Source organism: Oryctolagus cuniculus, chromosome 16 (assembly GCF_964237555.1).
Source record: "Oryctolagus cuniculus chromosome 16, mOryCun1.1, whole genome shotgun sequence".
Classification (NCBI taxonomy): Eukaryota; Metazoa; Chordata; class Mammalia; order Lagomorpha; family Leporidae; genus Oryctolagus; species Oryctolagus cuniculus.
The window spans coordinates 65,102,354-65,123,626 of record NC_091447.1 but is presented as its reverse complement, the minus strand read 5'-3'; the positions used below and the strand labels follow the sequence as shown (position 1 = coordinate 65,123,626).

At 68.4% G+C, this 21,273-nt stretch overlaps 1 protein-coding gene across 2 annotated transcripts; it reads right to left on the bottom strand.

The window, feature by feature from the left end:
- Positions 1-577: 577 nt before the first annotated feature.
- Positions 578-20,139, bottom strand: SIN3B (SIN3 transcription regulator family member B). 2 transcript variants are annotated; one of them, XM_070058935.1, is made up of 19 exons: positions 19,982-20,139; positions 19,633-19,739; positions 18,469-18,622; positions 14,037-14,243; positions 12,685-12,828; positions 9,884-10,006; positions 9,711-9,800; positions 9,507-9,625; positions 7,916-8,123; positions 7,570-7,686; positions 7,091-7,329; positions 6,721-6,904; positions 5,391-5,982; positions 5,012-5,181; positions 2,567-2,740; positions 2,393-2,485; positions 1,873-1,967; positions 1,390-1,594; positions 578-1,288 (listed from the first exon to the last, which is right to left on the bottom strand). In XM_070058935.1, exons 1-19 carry the CDS (start codon positions 20,090-20,092, stop codon positions 1,058-1,060), a joined length of 3,363 nt encoding a protein of 1,120 aa, XP_069915036.1. In that variant the 5' UTR covers positions 20,093-20,139; the 3' UTR covers positions 578-1,057. The 2 variants fall into 2 exon arrangements, with proteins under 2 accessions (XP_069915036.1, XP_069915037.1); XM_070058936.1 differs by lacking the exons at positions 578-1,288; positions 1,390-1,594; positions 1,873-1,967; positions 2,393-2,485; positions 2,567-2,740 and adding an exon at positions 3,418-4,694.
- Between the last annotated feature and the right edge of the window lie 1,134 nt (positions 20,140-21,273).

The following is a 21,273-nucleotide window of genomic DNA, read 5'->3' as shown; positions in this document are numbered from 1 at the left end:
GGGCTGCACCCTCACCCGCCGCTCCCTCCCCAGCACAGCCAGGGTGCCTTTGGGGGCGGCAGGTGTCCCGCCCCACCCCCCCACGTCATTGGTCTCAGGTCCACGCACTGGAGGTCACCCAGGAAACCTGCACCTCTTCTGTCCTGGGCCCAGGCGCCCCTCCCGGGGGCTGTAGGCTGGCGGCACCCCCTAAGGTGGGCCGGGGCCACCCTTGGGAAGCCCTGGGAGGCAGCAAGTACTTGGGGGTGGGGGTGGGGGCAGCGCCTGGGGCAGGGTGAGCAGGGCCGCGCCGAGGAGGGGCTCCGTGGCAGGGGTGTGGGAGGAGCTGTGGCTCCGGGGTGTGCGGTGGGCTTCGGTGCGGCCAGCGTGGTCTTTGTTCAGCTTTGCGTGCCCAGCGCTCGGCTGAGGGAAATCTTCCCATCCCAGGCCCGCGGGAGAATGTTCTAGAAAGCACACCGTGTCGCAGCCAGGGTGGCTCCCTGGGACGCAGGGCGGGGGGCGGGCTGTGATGGATGGGGGAGCGCCCGAGGACCCTCGGCCTGGACCCTCCGGGAAAGGGGCTGACGGAGGCTTGGCGCCCGCGTTTAACCGTTAACTTTAATGTGCAAATAAATAGAAAAGGAGAACTACATTCAAAACAGCGGCAGAGGACGGACAGGCCCAGAACAGAAAGGTCTCCAGGGCGCATGCGGCGGGGCAGGGGCGGGCACGGGGGCCTCCCTCGGGGCGCAGCATCTCCAGGTCCCCAGGAACTTCCAGCAGCGCGGCTCCGACTCCGGGAACCAGGGGTCGGGCGCGCCTGTCCCGGCGGCCGGCTCCGGGGGTCGGGCCTGGCCCCCGTCCGCGGCCACTGGGGCTCCTTGGCACGGCAAAGGCGGCAGGAGTGGGGGTTCCCTGGGGCGACCTCACCCCCGAGAAGCCCCGGGCCGCGGCAGGAGGGGAGAATCGCCCAGTGCAGGGCCCCCGCCGGCACCGGGCCCCCGGGGGTCCGCCTGCCCGCAGCGCCAGCTCCCAGGGTGCTCCGCGTCTCTTGGAGGCGGCCCCTCCCCCGGGGCGCTCAGGGCGAGGCAGGGCGGCAGCCGTACTGCACGCGGTAGCGCGTGACTGGCAGGCCGTGCACGTGCGCCGTCTCGCACAGCGTCTGGCAGGGCACCATGTCCTCGTCCTCCTCGCCCATCAGCCAGTCCTGCACCAGGCCGGCCGCCTCCCCCGTCACGTGGTCCTCCAGCCAGCGGCTGTGCCACTCCTCGAAGTGCTGGTGGTGCCGCAGCAGCACGAGGGGCTGCACCTGCGGCGGGGCGGGGCCGGAGGGGGGCGGGACCCGGTCATGGGCGCGGCCAAACGCAGTGTCAGGGGCGGGGCCGGTCAGGGGGCAGGACGGGGCCTCACCTGCTTGGCGCGGCAGAGGGTCCCGCGGCGGTACATGTAGTCCTCGGAGTTGACCACGAACACCATCTTGTGCGTGCCCAGCTTGAAGCGGCAGTCCACGCCGCACGCGCTCTCCACGCCCGTCAGCCGCTTCCACGCGCTCTTGGCCTCGCCGCGCAGGGCCCGCACCTGCTCGCACTGCCAGCGCCGGAACTTCTTCAGGTTCCTGGGGGTGGGGGTGGGGGCGACAGGAGCTGGGATGCCTGGGGTTCGGGCGCACACGGACACTGATGTGCACCCAGAACCTTCCAGAACCGCCCTCTGATGTTCGGGCCGCACCCCCCCCGAACCTGGGGCCTGGTACTGCCTGTCCCCGCAGCTGTTCCTGGGCCGGGGCTCACAGCCCCGCTCACTTCCCCACTCACCTCCCCATCCCGGGTCTGACTGCCACTCTGCTCACGCCAGGACTGAGTATACAGAAGGCGCTCCCTACGGCCCCCTCACCTCTGCAGGAACACGGGCTTGAGCAGGAAGCCCTCGGAGGGTGAGCTCGACGCTCCCTCGGTCCCCACGTACTGCTCCACGTAGCGCGCCAGGTGCTGTGGGCGGAGACGCAGTGAGCTCACCCGGGGGCGTGGCCGAGGAGGCCGGCAGCCCTGAACAGATGGGGGGAGGGGGTCCCGAGTGACCTCCCTCCCGCTCGCCGGCCTGCGGGAGCCAGGCTCCCCCAGATCTGGGAATCAAACTTTCCAGAAACTTCTAGAAGGGCGGGGGGGGGGCGCAGGCCCGCCCTCCTGTGGCCAGCCTTCCTTGAGGTGGGGAGGAGCCTGGTGGCCGGCGTGGGCAGCAGGGGGCGCTCTGACAGCGCACAGGAGGAGTCACTGAGGCCGGGCGGGGACCCCAGGGGAATGAGTGCCGGGAGCCCGGGCAGGTGCACCCTCTCCTAGGGCCTGGTAGTGACTGGGTGGGGAGGGGGCACCCTGCGCTGAGTCCCCAGGGGGCCGCCCCGCTGCCGGGCCCTCACCTGCACCTCCACGGGGTCCTCCGTCTGGGCCTCCTCCGTGTCCAGGAGCTCGATGGTCATGATGACCTGGCCTTTGCGCTGGAGGAACATCACCTGGGGGGCGGGGTGGGGCGGGGCTGAGGCTGCAGGCGCCGCCCCCGCCCCGCCCCTCCCCGGGACAGCCCCGCCCCTCACCTTGAAGCAGTTCTCGTCGGCCATGCAGCGCTCGGCCTTCCACTGGTAGCTGGTCTCGCGGGCGGCGCGCACGCAGCGGGAGGACAGGTTCCCTCCGGCCGCACCGCGCCGCTTCTCGCTCAGGTAGAGCTCCACCACCTTCAGGCACACGTCATCGCTCACCAGGTGGTGCAGCTGCCGGGACGGAGAGCGGGTGCTGCCGCCGGGAGCCCCCGCCACGCCCCGCCGGCCAGGCCAGCGTCAAGCCCCAGCTAGACCAGGCCCGGCCAAGCCCGGGCCGAAACAGGACCACCGGGGGCGGGGCCTGGCTCCCCTATGGGCCCCGGCTGCTCGGCTTCTGAGCCAGCTCCCCGCTGATGGCCTGGGAAAGCAGCAGAGGACGGTCCAGGTCCTGAGCCTACGTCGGGGACCAGGATGGAGCTGCCGGCTGCCACCTGGCCTGGCCTGGGCCTTTGCGGCCATCTGGGCAGGGAGCCAGCGGACGGAGGACCTCTCTCTCCCCCTCTAACTCTGCCTTCCGAATGAGTGCATCAGTCTTTAAGAAGCAAAACAAAAACCCAGGTCAGACCAACCTGGATCATTTCCAAAACCAACCAGGCCAGACCACACCAGCCGCAGCCAGACTGGACCACACCAAACCCGACAGCAGATACAACTAGACCAGCAAAGCACCCCAGTGGAAACGCTCGCCCAGAGGAGACGGGAGGGGGCAGGGAGCAGGACCCAGCACCGGCCCCTGCGGTGGCCACGCCCCGAACGCCCAGCTGGGAGTGTTTACGATGCTTTCCCCACTGTGATCTCCACGGACATGGCCGGGGCGCTGGGCCTGCGAGGCGGGGGCAGGGAGGCTGGGAGTGTCTTCCTCGGGACATCGGGCAGGCGCAAGCCACGCGGGGTTTGATGCACGCGGGCACCCATCAACTGCTGCTGCTACCATTATTACCGATCTCCAGGGCACAGACCGGGCCTCTCTCTGCCACCAGTTCAGGCTGACCGGGACCCGGGCTCTCCATCCGGGTCTCCTATGTGGAGAGCAGGGATCACCTGCTGCTGCCTGGGAGCCAGAGTTGGGACTCAAACCCGGGCACCCCCGTGGGCCGTTCATCTCCGGGAGGCCCGCGCTGCCTGTGCTCCTGGCCCGGGGCAGGCAGAGTCCCGGACTCTCCTGCTGTCACTCAGGACCCCAGCACTGGGGCGCACTGGCAGGGAGCCGGATGGGAAGCGGAGCAGCCGGGACTCGAACCGGTGCCTTTTTTTTTTTTTTTTTTTTTTTAGTATTAGGCAGGTATTTGTCACAGTGGATCAGGCGCCACATGGGACGTCCACAGTCCATGCCAGTCCCCGGGTTCAAGGCCCAGTTCCCGACTCCAGGCTCCTGCTTATGCACGTTCCGGAAGGCAGCGGTGTGGGGTCAAGGACTCGGGCCCCCGCCACCCACAGGGCAGACCTGGATGGAGCTGCAGCCTGGCCCGGCTCTGGCTGTCGCAGGCATTGGGGGAGCGACCCAGCGGACGGAAGACCTGCCTTTCCCTCTGCCTTGCAAGTAAACCTTATGAAAAGGGAGGAAACACGCCTCCTAGAATGCTCCTGCGGCCGTGTCGGGTTTTCCCCAGCTTCACAGTGAACAGCGGACTTGACAACCAGCAGAATGAAACCACAGGGGGCAGGAACTGGGCAGCGCCCGCGTCCGGGCGGGGCCTGCCTCCCGCAGCTGGCGCTCCCGTGAGCACAGCCCTCCCCAGCCAGCTTCCCGAAACCAGCGCGGACCACCGCCGCGCACATCCCCACCGCGGGTGGGGGCCACGCACGCAGGAACAGCGCAGGCCCCCACCCCACCCTGCCCGGCCACTGGGCCCGCTCGCCGCGGTGCATCCGCACAAAGAACCATCACTCCGCCCGGAGACCAAGTGAGGCACCCGCAGCCGCGACCACCACGCGGCTGAAACTCGAACGCCTGACGCACAGTGCCCCAGGGCCCGCGACTGCGCGGACAGCACACGTCCAGAGCAGGCAACACCAGGGACAGGAAGCCCGGGGCGCGGGGGGGCGGGGGGGAGTGGGGGGGCGGCTGCTGAGGGCGCGGGGTCTCCATGTCCGGGGGCGGGGGTGGGTGGGTGATGAGAACGTTCTGCAACCAGACGGGGGTGCTAGTTACACACTGCGCCAATGCAGGGTGAGCGCCCCCGCCCACGATGCTCCAGGCCGGAAGTGCGTGTGCGAGTGCACACTGAGGAGCTGTGGGCGCGGGCCCCGAATATAAACAGGAGACTCACCTTCTATCCATACCGCCTGCACCCGGGGCACTGTGCACCAAGCAGCCCCCCCAGCCCCGCAGCCCCCCAGTGCTCACAAAGTCCCGGATGCCCGGCCTGAACGCTGGGGACCTCCCGACTCTGCACGCTGCCGCCTCGGGGTGAGGCTTCGCGGCCAGCAGGGGGCGCTCACCTGCCGGGCGATGTTCTGCACCAGCTTGTCCATGGTGAAGCCGATGTAGGCGTGGATGGTGAACATCTCGCGCAGGGTGTCCTCGTACTGCGTGGGGTCGATGCTGCCCTCCAGCAGGCTGCGCACCATGTCCAGGAAGGCCGGGTAGTACTCCTCCAGCTCCACCTCACCTGCGGGCCGGGAACCCCGCATGCAGGCGGCCGCCACCTGCCTGGCCCCGGGCGACCCCGGTCCTCCAAGGGCCAGAGCGCGCCGCGGGGGCTGCCTGGGGGGTGCAGGGGCCCAGGCCCTCGGGCCACCCTCCTGCGCTTCCCCAGGCGCACCGGCAGGAGCTCCCGGCCGGCTGCTCCGCCCGCCCCGCCCGCGGCCCCCGGCTCACTGGGCTGCTTGAGCCGCAGCTCCATGGCGGGGTCGCTGCCCCTCTCGCGGCGGCCGTCGCACAGCAGCTTCTCCCGCTCCTTCTCGCGCCGGAACTCCAGCAGCTGCTTCTGCGCCTGGCGGTAGATGCGCAGCAGGCGCGCGCACAGCGTCTGGTGCAGCCGCAGGAAGAAGTACCAGTTGTTGTTGGCGAAGAGCAGGCTGTACACGTCGTCCAGCAGCGGCGCCACCGCCGCCGCCGCCGCCGCCCTCTCCTCCGCCGGCCCCGGCCCCGACCCCGACCCTGGCTTCCTGCGCTCGGCCGCATCCCCGGCCGCGCCCTGCCCAGCGCCCGGCGCCCCGTCGCGCTCCTCGTCGGCGGACTCCTCGTCGGCGCCCAGCTCGAGCTGCTGTGAGAAGAAGAGGCTGGGCAAGAAGTGGTGCAGCAGCTGGCGGATGGTGCCCTGGTCCTCCTTCTGGATGGCCGGCTGCCGCTGCACGTAGTAGCTGATGAGCGCCGCCGCGTCCTCCAGGATCTGCCGGTCCTCGTACACGAAGACCAGGTGCGGCTCGCTGGGCGGCGCGCTGCGGCCCTCAGAGTGCTGCTCCTGGTGCTGTGGCGACAGGGCACGGCCCGCGTGAGGCGCCTCCCCCGCCCCCAGCCCAGCTCAGCTGCACCGGAAGCCGCACCTCCTCCCTGCTCCCACCCCGCCCCCCCCCCCGCCCACTCTCGGGGTCCAGGTGGACTTGGCCACCAGGTGGCTTCCCCGCCGAGCACCCCCCAGACCTGGCCCAGGTCTCTGCGCACCCCGTGCGCCCTCTTGCCAGGTGCGGTGCCCAGGGCCTTTGCACGTGCCACCTGCCCTTGCTCCCTGGAAAGCCACACCCCGGGCGCGCTCCTCCCTGAATCCTCCCGACCCAGACGGCGCTACTTGCTGCTCCAGCCCCGCCCCCCTCCTGGCACCTGGAGGCTCTCCTGGGGGGCCCCAGCCCCCAGGTACCGGGCAGAGAGACACATAGGGCAGGGCCGGGTCTCCCTCTAGCTCTCGGCGGCCCGGCCAGCCTGGGCTTGCCGAGAGGAGCAGCCCCGGGCCCCCCTTTCACAGGGGCTGTTCCCGCTTCTGGGGCCCTGAGACCCTGGGGCCCAGCTCAGCCTCCTGACTGGGGCCCCGGGCACCTGCGACTGACCTGGGCAGGGAGCAACCTCCGTGCCTCAGTTCCCCCACCGCTAAAACCACAGAGGAAGGTTCCCGGGTGCGGGCAGAGGGGACGCTGCCGGCCCAGGTCGGCGACAAGGAGGTGACCCCGGCAGCACCACCCGGTCCCCGCAGACACCCCGCGAGCCCCCGCACCTCGTCGTACACGCTCTCGATCTCGTTGAGCAGGCTCTTGGAGCGCAGGGCCTTGGTGTCGTTCTGCTTGAAGTTCACGGCCTGGTGGTCCAGCGACTTGAGGTACGCCTTCTCGTACTGCTCCCGCCACACCTTGTTGAAGCCCTGCTGCGCCTCCCGCCACTCCTCCTCCTTGGCCTTCAGCCTGCCCGGGGCACAGTGGGGGCAGGGGTAGGGGCTCAGCGCCTGCAGGACCCGAGGCGCCCGGCCAGGGAGCCACCGAGGGCGGCCCCGACGGCCCCCGGCCCGAGCTGCGCGGGGGCGCCCACTGCCCCGGGCCAGGCGGCACCGCGCATGCTCCGAGCGCGGGCCGGGGGCGGGGGCGGGGCACCTTTTGAGCACCACGGGCACGGCGGTGACCGGGTTCTTCTTGAGGCTCTCCACGATGTCGGGGGCCTTGTCGCCGTAGATGCGGTGGATGGCGCGCCGCTGGATCACCTCGGACGTGCCGCCCAGCGAGTCGTCCAGCCGGAACTTCTCCTGGTCCTCGGGCGCCATCCGCGACAGCTTCTTCTGCACGCTCTCCAGCACGCGGATGGTGGCCAGGTTGGTCTCCAAGACGACGTCCAGCTAAGGGGAAGGGGGGCGGGGTCGCACGGTCGGGACCCCGCCCCTGCCCCTCCCAAGCTGCGCCACCCGCAGGTGCCGCGGCGTGTGACAGGACGGCAATGACGCCAATTCAAGTTCCCATTAGAAGTCCAGTTCTAAGGGGGGGGGGACTCCACCCAACGTGCCGCCGGCTCTGCGAGCAGGCAAGGTCGCCCCGGAGCGCCCCCTGCTGGCCGCTCCCGGCCCCGGGGCGAGCTGCACCTCGAAGCGCTCGTCCTCACAGCGGTGCAGCTGCTCCTCGTAGGGCGTCTTCTTGGAGCTGACGAAGGTGGAGTCCTCCGACCACGAGGGAAAGGACACCCAGGTGTCGTTCAGCACCTGCGCCCGGGGCGAGAGGGAGAGGGGAGGGGGTACTGGGGGCTCCCGAGCGGCGCTCGGCCCAGCCTCTCTCCCTAGCAGGCAGCCACCGGCGGCACTAAGCCCTGGGCTCCAGCATGGCGCCCCGGCCGGGACCCTGCACCTGCGCCACCCGCTGGTGCCGCGGGGGATCCCGGGAGCCCGCACAGGCGCCCGGGGCGGGGGTGGCGTCCCATCCACGCGGCCCCACCTCCTTGCAGATGGCCGTGCGCCCGCTGCAGCGCGGCTGCTGGTAGGTCTTGGGCAGCGCCCGGTAGCTGGAGCCGATGCGCTTGCAGGAGGCGTAGTCAATCTCCCGGCTCATCCCGTCCCCGGACCGCTCGCTCATGGGCGGCGCGAACGAGAGCTCCTTCACCCCCAGGAAGGACTTGAACTGTGCAAAGAGTTCCGGGAACTTCCTGCCACGAGCAAACACGGGAGAGTTGGCCTGAGACTGGAGGGCCCCCTGGCCCAGCGTTCAAGGCCAGGGACGCGGGGTTGGGGGGTGCGGGCGGAGATGGCTGCAGAGCCCCAGGAGCACTAGTGCACCTGCCCTGCCACTACCTGGGCCCGTTCCCACGGACCTAAGGTGCCCAGAGCCCAGGTGCGGACGCTGGCCCATCTACCCGCTGCCCGCTCTTGTTAATCAAGTTTTATCAGCGACCCCTGCAGAGGCCCCGGCTGTGGCCGCTCTGCCCGAGGGCAGAGTTGAGAAGTTTCCACAGGGCCATCGGGTCCTTCCCAGGCCAAGGCAGCCGATTGCCGATCCACAGTCTCCCCTCTGCGGGCCGCGTGGCCACCACGCACGTGCATCTAATATCTTAACACCCCCGACCCCCGCCCCGGCATTTCTGTCTGACGCAGCATCAAATACGCTCACACCTATGTGTTCCTAAGACGCTTACAAGACAAACCAAGGGCGACCCCAGGGAGCAGACTGTCTGCCCAGGACCCAGCGTGGGAACAAACCCGGCCTGCTGATCCCTGGCCAGGCAGCCGGGTCTCCCACGTGGGTACAGGGGCCAGAGGACTGGAGCTGCCCCCTGTCGCCTCCCAGGGTGCGCATGCGCAGCAAGCAGGGCCCAAAGGTGCCCTGACACCCCTGAGACGCCACGTTAGGGGCTGCGGGAGCGGGTGCTCTTGGAGCTCCCGGAAACTGCGGGGAGGGAACATTTCACGACCCCCACTGGCGAGGCAGCCATTGCACGCCACAGGTGCGCGGGACCCAGGGCTGCGGGCGTGAGCGTGAAGCACGCATGCGCAGTCAGCTCCCGAAGTCGCCAGCCCCTGGGCCCTACAGGGGGTGCTGGACGCTGCTGTGGGGGCACGCGAGGTTCCGGGGGGCCAGGGCTTCTGAGGGGTTGGTTATGGGGGGGGGGCTCTCTAGAATTGCACTACATCCTGTGAGGCTTCCGAGGTGCAGGCCAGTCGGGTCTGTAAAGGCCTGGCCAGGGCACAGCAAGTGCAAGGGTCCTGTGTCCCGACGTGGGGCGAGCACTCAGGCCTCGAGGGTGCCGGGGCTGGGCACAGCTCCACGGCGGCCCTCAGCTCCCCGCTAACCACGCGCACCTGGGAGGCGGCAGGGGCGGCTCAAGCGCGTGGGGCCCCGCCCCTCACGGGGAGCCCCGGTTTTGGCCGAGCCCGGCCCACCTGCTGCAGGCAGAGATGATGGGAGCTCTGGCTCTCGAGCTCCCCTGCAGGGCGGGGCCCACCGGCTCCGCCTCCCGCACAGGGGGCGGGCACAGCACGGGGCCAGGGGCGGAGCGCGGTGGGGAAGGCGGCACCCGGGGGCGGGGGCTCACCCTAGGAAGGGGCTGACCAGCTGCAGGAGCTCGGAGCCCGACACCAGCTCCTGGTTGAAGAGCGCGATGCAGCGCAGGAAGTTCTCGTACACCTCCTGGCTCTTGAGCACGCGGCGCACCTGCGGGGGCGGGGGCGGCTCAGCTCCGGCGGGGCGGGGACAGGGGCTCAGCCCCCCTCACCAGGGCCCCCGCCGCCCCGCCGACCTTGTCGAAGAAGGAGAACTCCTGCAGGGTCCCGTACTTCCCCACGGCCGCGATGGACAGGTCCTTGTTCCCACGAAGCTTCATCTTCTTCTGCGGAGACGAGCGCGCCGCTCAGGCCCGCCGCCCGCCTCTGGGGCCCGGGGACCCCGGCGCCCGCAGCCCCCGCCCGTTACCTTGGCCGGCGCCGACACGGGCCGGAGCAGCGAGGGCCGCGAGCGCTTTTTGCTGTGCTCCAAGCCCCTCTCGTGTCCGGCCTTGGGGACGCTGCTCGTCTCGCACGGCCCGTTTCCTGTGAACTGAGGACGGGGCGTGGGGTGGTCAGCGAGGGGGCCGGGTTGCGGCGGGGGAGGAAGAGGGGCCCGGAGCCCCGCAGGCAGGCGCCTGTGAAGCCAGAAGCTGCCGGAGGTGCTCCCCGCCGGGGCCACCCCACCGCCTGCACGTGAGCGCCCCGGAAATGGGGGGGAGGGGCTGCTGTGCACCAGGCCACCGATGGGAGCCTGGACACCAAGGTTTGGGCTCTTTCCTTTAGAAAAAAAAGTTCTCTACTTCTACTTATTTCAAAAGTGACAGCACGCCCGCCAGCCGTCCACAACAGCCAGCGCTGGAGCCAGGAGCCAGGAGCTCCATCCGGGTCTCCCACGTGGGGGCGGGGCCTGCCCAGGTACATTTGCAGGGAGCTGGGTGGGAAGTGGAGCCAGGTGCTCTGCTGTGGGATGCGGGCGTCTTACCCACCGCACCCGACACGGCCGGGCTCTCTCCTCTGTGGGACATAAGGGGGCTGGGCCGGGAGCTGGTGGGGGGCCTGCTTCCTGGGCTAGCCGCCAGCCCTTGCTTCTCCCCAGCGGGCACCCGGGCCTACACAAGCGGCTCTGGAACGGCCGACTCAGCACCAGGATCTTCACCCGCAGTGCGGGCCATACAGCGGCAGCGCGGCCCAGTGGGGAAGCCGCCCGCGGCGCCGGCAGGCATCCCATGTGGGCGCCGCTCCGAGTCCCGGCTGCTCCACTTCTGATCCAGCTCCCTGCCATGGCCTGGGAAAGCAGTGGTTGCTCCTGCACCCGCGTGGGAGACCCGGATGGTTGCTGGCTTTGGACCGGCCCAGCTCTTTCTCAACGCACAAGGGCGCTCTTGTGCCCGAGTCACTAACGATGCTACACTGACTTTGTTCCTGGGCGATGCGGCTCCCGCATCGGAAGGGCCGCCTGGCGAAGGCTGAGTTGCGCCCACCAGAGGGCGCTGTGGCCACAGCCACCAGAGAACCAGAGTGTCCCCCCACCCCCGACACCCACTGGGCAGGAACAGATCGGCCGGCCTGTTTCCCCCATGGCAGTGTCCACTGTGCACGCCCCACAGCCCAGTAGACGGAGCCCCACGTGCAACACTGACCCCAGGACACGGGGGGGGGGGGTCACTCCGGCCGGGACTTCCCTAAGCAAACTTTTCTCGGCCTCCTCCCCGCGGCCCACAGGGGGCGCTGATCCCCCAGGCTCCTACCCCAGCGCCTCCCCTCCGGGAGGCAGCCACAGCACCTCCTGAGACCGTGAGGGCCAGACCGCCCTGCCCGCTCAGTGCTGCAGCGGTGGCTTGGGGAGCCCAGCGTGGACACCGCAGGTCCCATCTGGGGGCAGCGTGCTAGGCGGAGCGCTGCAGGTGTGGGACACAGCGGTGACACCCAGACCCAGGGGGGACCACCCACAAACAACACCCAGCGGCCCCGGGGACAGCGGGGGGACACGGGGGCCCACATGGCCCACCACGCGGCTGCGCCACACAGGCAGGCCTTGAGACCCGTCTGCTCCGCGGGTACCGAGTCCCTGGAGCGGGCAGGCAGCCAGGGCCCCAGGAAGAGGCAGGGGACAGGGCAGATTCTGAACTTGAGAGCGGGCAGGGCCCGGAATTCAGGGGAAGGCGCATCAGAGGGCAGGGGGCCGGGACACAGGCTTGCGGAAGAGGGCCGTCCCTGTCCCTGGGGGACTCCCGTAGCCCCGCCTCCAGTACTCCCGGGGGTCTTCCCCAGGCCAGGCAGGGCGAAGCCTGCAAGCTCCAGCCCACACCTGCTTCTGCACGAGGGCCCAGCGTCTACACCTGCTTCTCCTGCGTGAGGGCCCCGCGTCTACACCTGCTTCTCCTGCGTGAGGGCCCCGCGTCTACACCTGCTTCTGCATGAGGGCCCCGCGTCTACACCTGCTTCTCCTGCGTGAGGGCCCCGCGTCTACACCTGCTTCTCCTGCGTGAGGGCCCCGCGTCTACACCTGCTTCTCCTGCGTGAGGGCCCCGCGTCTACACCTGCTTCTCCTGCGTGAGGGCCCCGCGTCTACACCTGCTTCTCCTGCGTAAGGGCCCCGCGTCTACACCTGCTTCTCCTGCATGAGGGCCCAGTATCTACACCTGCTTCTCTATCACAAATGCCCAGCATCTACACCTCCTCCTGCACGAGTGCCCGTGTCTACACCTGCTTCTCCGGCAAGAACGCTACTGCCCTGCTGGGTCCCCACATGACAGGGAGCCGACACACGACCTGGGGGGTCAGGAGGGCTGGAGCCCCCAGAGTCCAGGCCCTTGAGGGCACCCAGCTCCAGGCACTAGGATGGGGCCAGAGAAGAGACGGAGGTTGTCCAACCCTGTGAGTGCCCCAAACGCCACTTGGAGATGGTGAATTTTGTTGCCTGAATTCCACATCAATAAAAGGAAAAAACCAAAATTGCAGGCTCACTGGAAAGAGGGTGAGAAAAGAGGAAGTGGACAAGACAGCACCGGCAGCGGCCTGCCCCCTCCCCCCCACCCCCACGTTCCCATCCACCCCGAGGCCGGCCCCAGTCCCACCCAGCACCTGAGAGGTGGTGGCCACCCCCGCCCCCAGCGCCAGTTTAAGAACCACTGCGGGTGGAGTGGCCACACGGTGCAGCCGGCGCGGGCTGGGGGCAGCCCACGGGTCCAGGCGGTGTGCCGGCCTGGCGCGGGCCCGGGCACTCACCAGGGAGCGCTTGGCTTCAGGCAGGAACTGGCCGAACTCGGAGAGCAGGTCCTCCTGGCCGCGGAAGAGGCTGGCCACCTCGGCGAACACCTCCTCCTCCGACATGCCACGGAACGGCCGGCCCTTGGCACCCAGCTGCTCCTTCTGCCGCCCGGGGAGGCAAGGGGGCGGGGAGGGAGCGTCAGCCGGGGGGCCGGGCTCCCCGGGGCCTGCACGAGGCGGAAGCCTCCGGGGACCGGCCGGTGCACAGCCGTCTCAGCCCCGGCTGCAGATGGGCACCCGGGGGCTGGGGAACCACAAGGTCAGAGTCGGGCGCACAGCCGCTCCCACGCAGAAGGCGTGGGGAGCCAGCAGCGGGCCACGCTGGGCAGGCGGCCCGACCAGATCAAGGCAGTGACCGGCACCGGGGGGCCAAGGCCAGAGGACAGGAACCAGCCAGCTGCACTCAAGTTGGCAGTCAGAACATGAGGGAACTTCAAACAGGTTACCCAAAAAGCGAATTAAAAGGTATGTTTCACGGGGCTGGCATTGAGGCATCCCATATGGGCATCAGTTCGAGTCCCAGCTGCCCCACTTCTGATCCAGCTCCGTGCAGTGGCCCAGGAGGGCAGAGGAGGATGGCCCAAGTGCTTGGGCCCCTGCACCCACGTGGGAGACCCGGATGGAGCTCCTGGCTCTGGCCTGGCCCAGCTCTAGCCATTGCGGCCAACTGGGGAGTGAACCAGTGGGTGGAAGCGCTCTGTGTCTCCCTCTTTTATTTGGAAGTCAGTTACGCAAGCTTGCTCCTTTGTAGTACAAAAGAAAGCAGTGAGGGTGACGCTGTGCCTGGCAGGGAGTCTGCCCTGCCCGGGCAGGAGGTGGACAGCCGGGAGCCCCAGGCCTCCTGGAGGGGCCCCACACCCTGACTGCTGGCAGGCACTTTTCCCCACCCGGCTCCCTGTAACAGGGAGCTCCCGGGTGTGGCGCAGGCCCATCAGGACCACCTGGGGTGCTAGCCGAGCTCCGTGACCTTGGGGCTGATTGGAGAAGCAGAGCGGCACCCATATCCCATATCGGTTCTCCCCTATAGGGTGAGCGCTGCCCTGAGTTAGCCACACCCCCTCCACCTGTGTGGTGGTTAACTTGTCTCCGGTGTTTCTCGTGGAAGAACGCCGTGGCCCCACCATCCCAGCAGCGCCGGGGCCTCGCGGCTCGAGCCCGCACAACCCCTGCCTGCAGCGCCGGCATCCCATACAGGTGCAGGTTTGAGTCCCGGCTGCTGCACTTCCGCTCAGCATGGTGACTTTTACGTCCTATATACCTGAGCACGGTGCAAAGAAATATGGCCCGGGAGCCGCCCGGAGCCGGCGTACCTGGTAGGTGTGCAGGATCTCCAGGAAGGAGCGGTAGATCTCGGGGTGGTCCAGGAAGCGGGTCTTGATCTTGTTCACGTAGCTGATGGCGTTGTTGAACTCCACCGAGTCGGACTCCAGCGCCGCCTGCGGTCGGTCCTCCTTGTACGGCGCAGGCTGCTTGACATCCCCGGCGCAGTCCCCGTGGCCGTGTCCATGCGCGTCCTCCTGCAGCGACAGGCAAGGAGACGGGGAGTTACCCCTCGCTGACACCCGGCACACAGCCTAGAACTTTCTACGGGACACCGAGGTTACTCCTGGGGGGCTCGAAGGGGGCACAAACGGAACAGGCTCACGGCCAGCAGAGACTGCCCCCCAACACTTCCCAGCCCTGCTCTGGGAACCCCGCGAGGACTTCGCACGCGTGGGAGAAATGTCCAATCCTCTGCTGAGTTTTGGGCCATCTGGGAAGGCAGCCTTCTAGCACCTTCTAAGACGGGAAGGGGAGGGACCCTCTGCTGTCGGCACTGCCCGACACCAAACCTGCTACCGACCTCGACCTGGAGAAGCCTGGGGCAGGCAAGGCCAGGTGCACCGCCCCCCGCCCCTCCCCCGTGGAGTTGTCACGGCAACAGGGGCGGTGATGGGGGTGGGGGTGTCCTTGGCCACAGCCGCAAAGTTTCACAGGTGGGAGGCGGGGTCGAAGCAGCACGAAGCCGTTTTCCAAGCCGCTCAGAAGGCGTGGGGAAGCCCAGAGGTTCCCGCGTAGCCGCTCAGTCTCCCCCCTGCGCGCGTGCGTCTGCGTCCCTTCACCCTCTGCTGCCACGGACGCTGGGTAGGGCCGCCCCCCAGCAGCCATGGGCGGGAGCTCTGGCGAGGCCCCCTGCGGGCTCCAACACCTGCCAAGGCACGGGTGCCCCCTAAGGAAGGGGCGTGGCCTTGGCGTAGACGGGGGTGGGGGCGTCTCGGGACGACCTGCGGGCGCTGAGGCGCGCTCCGGCGTCCCGCCGCGAGGTTCTGGACAGGTGTGGCCTTTCCCCTAGTGCGTTTCCACCGGCAGCCGGCTGGCTCCGCCGACGTGGACACGTGGGGGAGGTGGTGGGAGCTGTGAGCCTCGGTTCTGTGCCCGCCGCTGCTGTCCCCCGCCCCGCATCCCCAGAGAGGATGAGAGGAGGTCCAAGTTCACGGCCCCACGGTCGGCGTCCACTGAACGCAGATGGCTTCCGCAGCGTGCCCGAGAGAAACCATAACCAGAGAGTCCCAGGTGCAGACCCGCTGCCTGCTCCCAAGGAACAAGAAACAGCCGCCCAGACAGCCCAGGCCAGTGTTCTCAACGGGCAACAAGAGGTTCTGGGAACACCCCCAGCCTCCGGCCGCGGGTGAACAGACAAACGAGGTGGCCCAGCCGCCCACAGAACACCACTCGGCCACAGTAGGGGCCAGCGCTAGCGCCTCGGGGGCCTGGAAACCGCCCACGGCCTGGGGCTGCACAGACCGAACGTCCAGAACACGCAAATCCACGGGGACCGGGAGCCGTGGAGGGGCTGCAGGGGCGAGAGTGGGGTGGCAGGAATGTTCTGGAATCAGGGGCGAGGATGCTAAAACCCCACCGCACAGGGCACACCCCCACGGGCGGGTGGGCCAGTTTCACGCCAGGTGGCTTCAACATGCGCCTTGGAAAACGCAGGCTCACAGGGGCCGTGGCCCTCAGGCCCCAGGAAGTTCCGGAATAAGCCAGCACTCCCCTCACTGGGTCAGGAGCTGCCTGGTGAGGACGACGCGTCCACCCCAGCCCTGTCGGAATTGCAGGGGGCAGCTCAGGCCCACCTGGCACACACACAGGCCACCTAGTGCACTCGCTACCACCACCTTGCACACACGCACACACCACAGCGCCGGCCCCAGTGAACTCTTAAAACCACCTTCCCATGCGAGAGCCCTGGAGGAGCGGACACCCAGAGCAACTGCTTCTCCGTGCGGCTGTCTAGATTAGGGCATAGAAACCGGAAGTTATGGAGCCGACCGTGCCGCGTCACGGCATCCACCCAGTGCACACCACCTAGAGCACGCACTACCAGCACCTAGCCGAGCGCCACCTAGCCGAGCGGCCTTTGGGCCAGCCTCACAGGACCTCGGCAGAGACCTTGACCTCGCCCGGAGGAACAGGCACCGACTGCCACACCTGCTGCCCCCATCACACGGGGCCTCCGCGGGGCTCATGACCGACGCCTCAGACCACAGGAGGCCCCCCGGCACCCCTCCGTCCACAGTCGGCGGCGTAGCACCTGCCCCCGCCCCAGCGGCCCCACCCACCACGCCCCCTCCTTGGCCTGTCCCATCCGTCACGGCGTCCGGCACAGACGCCCCGCCCACGGCCCGTGCGTGCGCGAGGCCGCGCAGGCCCAAGGGCTCGGGCGCTTGAGAACCTGGGCCTGGCCTGCTGGGAACCTCTGCAGCCCCGATCCCGGCCGCACTGCACGTCACAGGTCTGCACCGGCCGGGGGCTCCACCCACACCCGGTCCCCATGCCTGGCCTGGACGCCGCCCCCAGGGGCCGAGGCGGGAGGTGGTACCGGCCTGAGGACTCACGGCTGGCGGCGCAGGCAAAGCGAGCAGCAGCACCCGTCAGGCCCCTTCCCACCTCAGCGGCTCTGAAGACGCGGGACTCAGCGTGAGGGGGCTCGTGGGGGGAGGCTCCTCTGAGCGAATGGGGTGGGCATCCGAAATTAAGACCCCTGCGCCACGGATGGGAGTGCCTGGGGTCACGTCCTGCTCCGGCCCCGCCTCCCAGCCTCCTGCGGACGCCCACCCTGGGAGGCTCAAGACCCCTGCCCCCACGGGAGAGATGAGACTGAGCTCCTGGCTCCCAGCCCAGCGCTCTCCTTGCCCTGGGAGGGGGGTGCGTGTGTGTGTGTGTGTGTGTGTGTCCAGGGGCACCTAGGCTGTGTGGCTGGCGCAGCCCTACCCCCCACCCCCCGGCCGCTCCGGAACGCCGATGAGAAATGAAAGCGACACAAAGCAAAGCTTGTCCGTGTTTTGGGAGGCTGACAACCCAATCAGAAATGACCAGCGCCAGGGCACGGGCGGGGCGGCTGCTCGCGGGGAACTCCAGGGCTCACGTCGCCTGCATCTGTCGTAAGCCACCGGAGGTCACGGCCTGGACTACTGAGGAGCAGGAGGCTGAAAGGGCCCGGCCCCCGGGCGCCCCTGCGGGGGGGACACCTGTCCAGGTGAGAGAGGAGGCGGCTCAGCGGCTTCCGGCTGCAGCGAGAGGCGCCCCGTCACATAGCTACACAAGGCAAAGTCCTGACCTCACAGCCTGGGGGCGCTCTGGTCACCTCCACCCCCTGGGGAGGGGACAGGATCGTGCCCGCTCTCGTCATCTGGACAGCAGCCCTGGGGGACAGCGGGGCCCTGGGACTACTGCCGGGAGGCACCCACTCCCAGTAACCCTCCCGGTGCGGCTCCTGCCGAGACCTGGCCCGGGGAAGTGGGGTGACCCCCCCACTTAGGGGGTTAGGGGTGGTGAGCGCTGTGAGCGGGCGAGGGTGGGGACATCCGGGATGCCCCGGTGTGTACAGAGCATGCAGACACGGGCGACGCTGCTGCCCCGCACTGGGGAGCTGAACCCGCTAAGGCTCTGGCGGCCTGAAGCCCCGGCCCCGCCTCCAAGCCTCTCCCCATGGAGACGCAGGCCGCGGCTCAGTCCTCAGTGGCGAGGGGGCGGTGCTGCTGTGTGGGCAAGCCGGGTTTACACGTGCGCCGTGCACGCACGGGGAGGGGCTGGCCCCGGGCACGTCCCCGCGAGCTGCTCTCTGCCCAGGTCCTGATTCCCGGACACATCGGCCCCTCTGCAGCCTCCACCCGGTGCTTCCAGACCTGCCCCTCGCTGACGGGGCGGGGCATGGGCTGGAGGCGGAGGCGGAGCCGGCTCCCTCACACCAGCGGGGAGTACTGGGGAGGGGGCGGGGCAGGGATGCCGCAGGTGGCAACAGCAGGAGGTGCAGGCAAAGCCCTCGGTCACCTCCCGCACCTGCAGCTAGGCGGCCCTTCGTTGCGTCCCAGGGGCTGGGAGACCGGGCAGCTGTCACCCCGAGACAGAAGGAGCCGTGGCCAACAAGCCTGAGCTGAGCCAGTGCCCCAGGAGCAATTAAACGAAGCAAAGCTGCTTGCACGCGCGCGTGCACACACACACCCTCGAGCCTGCCTGGCACGCTTGGGAAAGCCGCACGCCACGGCTTCACGTGGCGTTTCCGGCTCTGACGTGAGATTCCGTGTCGGCAGGGCGCCGCCCCGAGATCTTCCACACAGACCAGTCAGGAGCCCAGGGACGCGCGTGGAGGTGGCCCCGCCTACTCTGATCGCGTGCTGGGAGCCGCGCCTGGGCAGCAGCAGGCCAAGGCCACGCCCACCCGCCCGCCCCGCCCCACCTGCCCCGCCCTCCCGCGCGTACCTGGCCTGACGGGGGCGACTGCACATTCAGCTTGCCATTCTTGGGGATGTCGATCCTGTACCCCAGCGGCAGGAAGGCGTTGAACCCCACGATGAGGTCGGGGTGCTCGTGGAAGAGCTGCGACACGCGCCTGATGACTCCGGGGGTGTCGATGCTGCGGGAGGGGCAGACACGGCGGCCGGTGGGCCGGGGAAGAGCCCCGCGCCTCCGCTCCCCTGCAAACCCGCCCCTCGGGCGACCAGGGAGAGGGGTCTCGGGGCTCAGCTCCCCCAGACGCTGCTGGCCACGCACTCCGTGAACAGCAGAAGGGCCCGCCGCCTGGCTGGGGACGCCACGTGCTCAACCCCACGGTACCGGATTGTGACACAGGCTCCCATCAGAGCAACGGGATTGCGACAAAGTATGGGAGGCGCGGGAAGAACGCCAGGGCAGAGCCCCCCCCCCCCCCCCGTGCCGGGCCCCCGCAGGAGCGGCCCAGAAAGGAAACCTGTCCAGCCGGGTTTCCGCGAGTCGCGGGGACAGGACCCACGGGCCACGGCCTGCGCCGCCCGCATCCCACATGGCAGCCCCACTCCAGACCCCGGCGCAGCGAAGGAAGACTTGGGGGTCCCTGCACCCACGTGGGAGACCCGGATGGAGCTCCCGGCTCCTGGCTCCAGCCTGGCCCAGCCCTGGCTGCTGCAGCCATTTGGGGAGTGACCCAGCGGATGGACGCTCGCTCTCGCGCGCATGCGCTCTCTCTCTCACGCGAATAAATAAGAAAACAGTACACACCTGAGGGTCTGGGCCCCCTCTACCTCCAGCTTACCAAGACAGCGTTCCCAACAGTCTGGGCGCGTGGCAGGTCCCTCCCTAAGCCTTTGGTACCCCTTACTTCTGAGCAGCCCCGGGGCTAGCGGGAGCCAATGAGGACCAAACTGAACTTTTCAAAACCAGCATTTTAAAATAAGAGACCCCAACCTCGCACCCCCCCCCAATCGTGGCTACAACTCCTTCCCCAATTTTTTTTGGGTTTTTTTTGGAGGGGTCGAAGCCCCGGGAGATGAACCCCTTGTGCAAGGTCACCCCGCTGGGAGGCGGCCCGGGGAGCCGGGTCCCCCAGTCTGCTTGGCCCGATTCCAGCCCGCGGCGGGGGGTGGGATGGGGATGGGGGGTCCCGGGTACCTCTGGCTTTTGAACTCCTTCATGATCTCCAGGAAGCCGTTGTAGGTAGCAGGGTCGCTGCCGAAACGGATCTTCACCTGGTCCAGGTAAGTCAGCGCGTCCTCGACCTGCGGGAACGGGGAGGGTCCCGGTGGGCAGGGGTCGCGGGGGCGGGCAAGGCACGGGACGGCGGGGTCCCGGGCAGCAAGGGCAGCGGGCTGCGCCTCCGAGGGGTCGGTCTGGGGTCCGGAGTCCCGGGCTGCGCAGAGGGGAGGCCGAAGCGGGGCCGGGTGGGGCCGGGGTGAGGGGGCGCAGGCCGCGGGGGCCGCGCGACGGGGGTCCCCGAAGGCAGGCAGGGGGTGCCACTCACATGCACGGGCAGCTTCTCGTGGCCCGCGGAGCCCGAGCGACCCCAGCGGGCGCCGCTCAGCCCTCGGCCCGCGGAGCCCCCGACGCCGCTGCCGCCACCCGCGTGCGCCATGTTGGAAGTCAGAGCCGAAGCCCGCCCCGCCTCCGCTGAGTCCCCGGTCGCGCACGCGCGGCTCCTCCCCGGGGCGGGGCCGATGACGTCGAGGAGTGGGCGGGGCCCTGGGGCAGGTGTAGTTCTGGAAGTTGGAGGTCCTGGCTGCTGACTGACAGAGCAGAGCAGGGGCTAAGCGTTTGTCAGGCCCCGCTTGATGGAAGAAAATTCTGTGTTTGTAAATAAAGTTTTATTGAAACACAGGCCCGAGCACTGGCTGCTTTCGCCCAGTAGCAGCAAAGCAGCCGCGACCCCTGCCCACGGGGACCCCCCCCTTGCTGGCTCTATGGAAGACGTGTGTGGCTCCCCTGCTGTGCAGGGCTTGAAGTGACCCTGGGGTACAGGCCTGAAGCACCCCGGGGCCTGCTCGGGGCCGTTTTGGCTACAAGGTCCTTGACTTTGCCCCTTTCCTCCTCTCTCCACTTCCCGTCTCCCCATCATTTTGCAGCTGGACCCGCTCCGGGGCCGCCAAACCAGAGTTCCCGAACTCGGTGCTCTTGTGGACTTGCGTCAGGAGTGGGCATTTGGAGTGAACCAGCAGAAGGAAGACACCTCTCTCCCTCCCTCTCCCTCTCTCTCTCTCTTCCCCCTGCCCCCACCCTGTCGTTTTGGCTTCCAAATAATCCTTTAAAAAATAGCCTGGTCCCCTCATCATCTAGAAAACACAACCCAAACTAGACTCTTTTTATTTTTATTAAAGATTTCTTTATTTATTTGAAAGAGTTACACAGAGAGAGGAGAGGCAGAGCGAAAGAGAGAGAGAGAGGTCTTCCATCTGCTGATTCACTCCCCAATTGGCCGCAACGGCCAGAGCTGCGCTGATCTGAAGCCAGGAGCCAGGAGCTCCAACCGGCTCTCCCACATGGGTGCAGGGGCCCAAGCACTTGGACCATTTTCTACTGCTTTCCCAGGCCACAGCAGAGAGCTGGATTGGAAAAGGAGCAGCCAGGACTAGAACCCGCGCCCATATGGGATGCTGGCGCTTCAGGCCAGGGCATTAACCCACTGCGCCACAGCGCTGGCCGCTTTATTTTTACTTTTTAGTATTTCTATTTGAAAGACGGAGATCTTACATCCACTGGTTCATTCCCCCCCAACCCCCCCAGCCCAGGTTGGGCCAGGTCAAAGCCAAGAGGGAGACT

Bases quoted from the DNA above. Each gene is read 5' to 3' on its own strand.
- SIN3B (XM_070058935.1), bottom strand. From the start codon at position 20,092: ATGGCGCACGCGGGTGGCGGCAGCGGCGTCGGGGGCTCCGCGGGCCGA. The intron at 14,244-18,468 runs GTACGCGCGGGA...CTGTCGCTGCAG, and splicing joins AGTCGCCCCCGTCAGGCCAG to GAGGACGCGCATGGACACGG. The intron at 2,486-2,566 runs GTGAGGGGCGGG...CCCGCCCCCCAG, and splicing joins CCGACGAGAACTGCTTCAAG to GTGATGTTCCTCCAGCGCAA.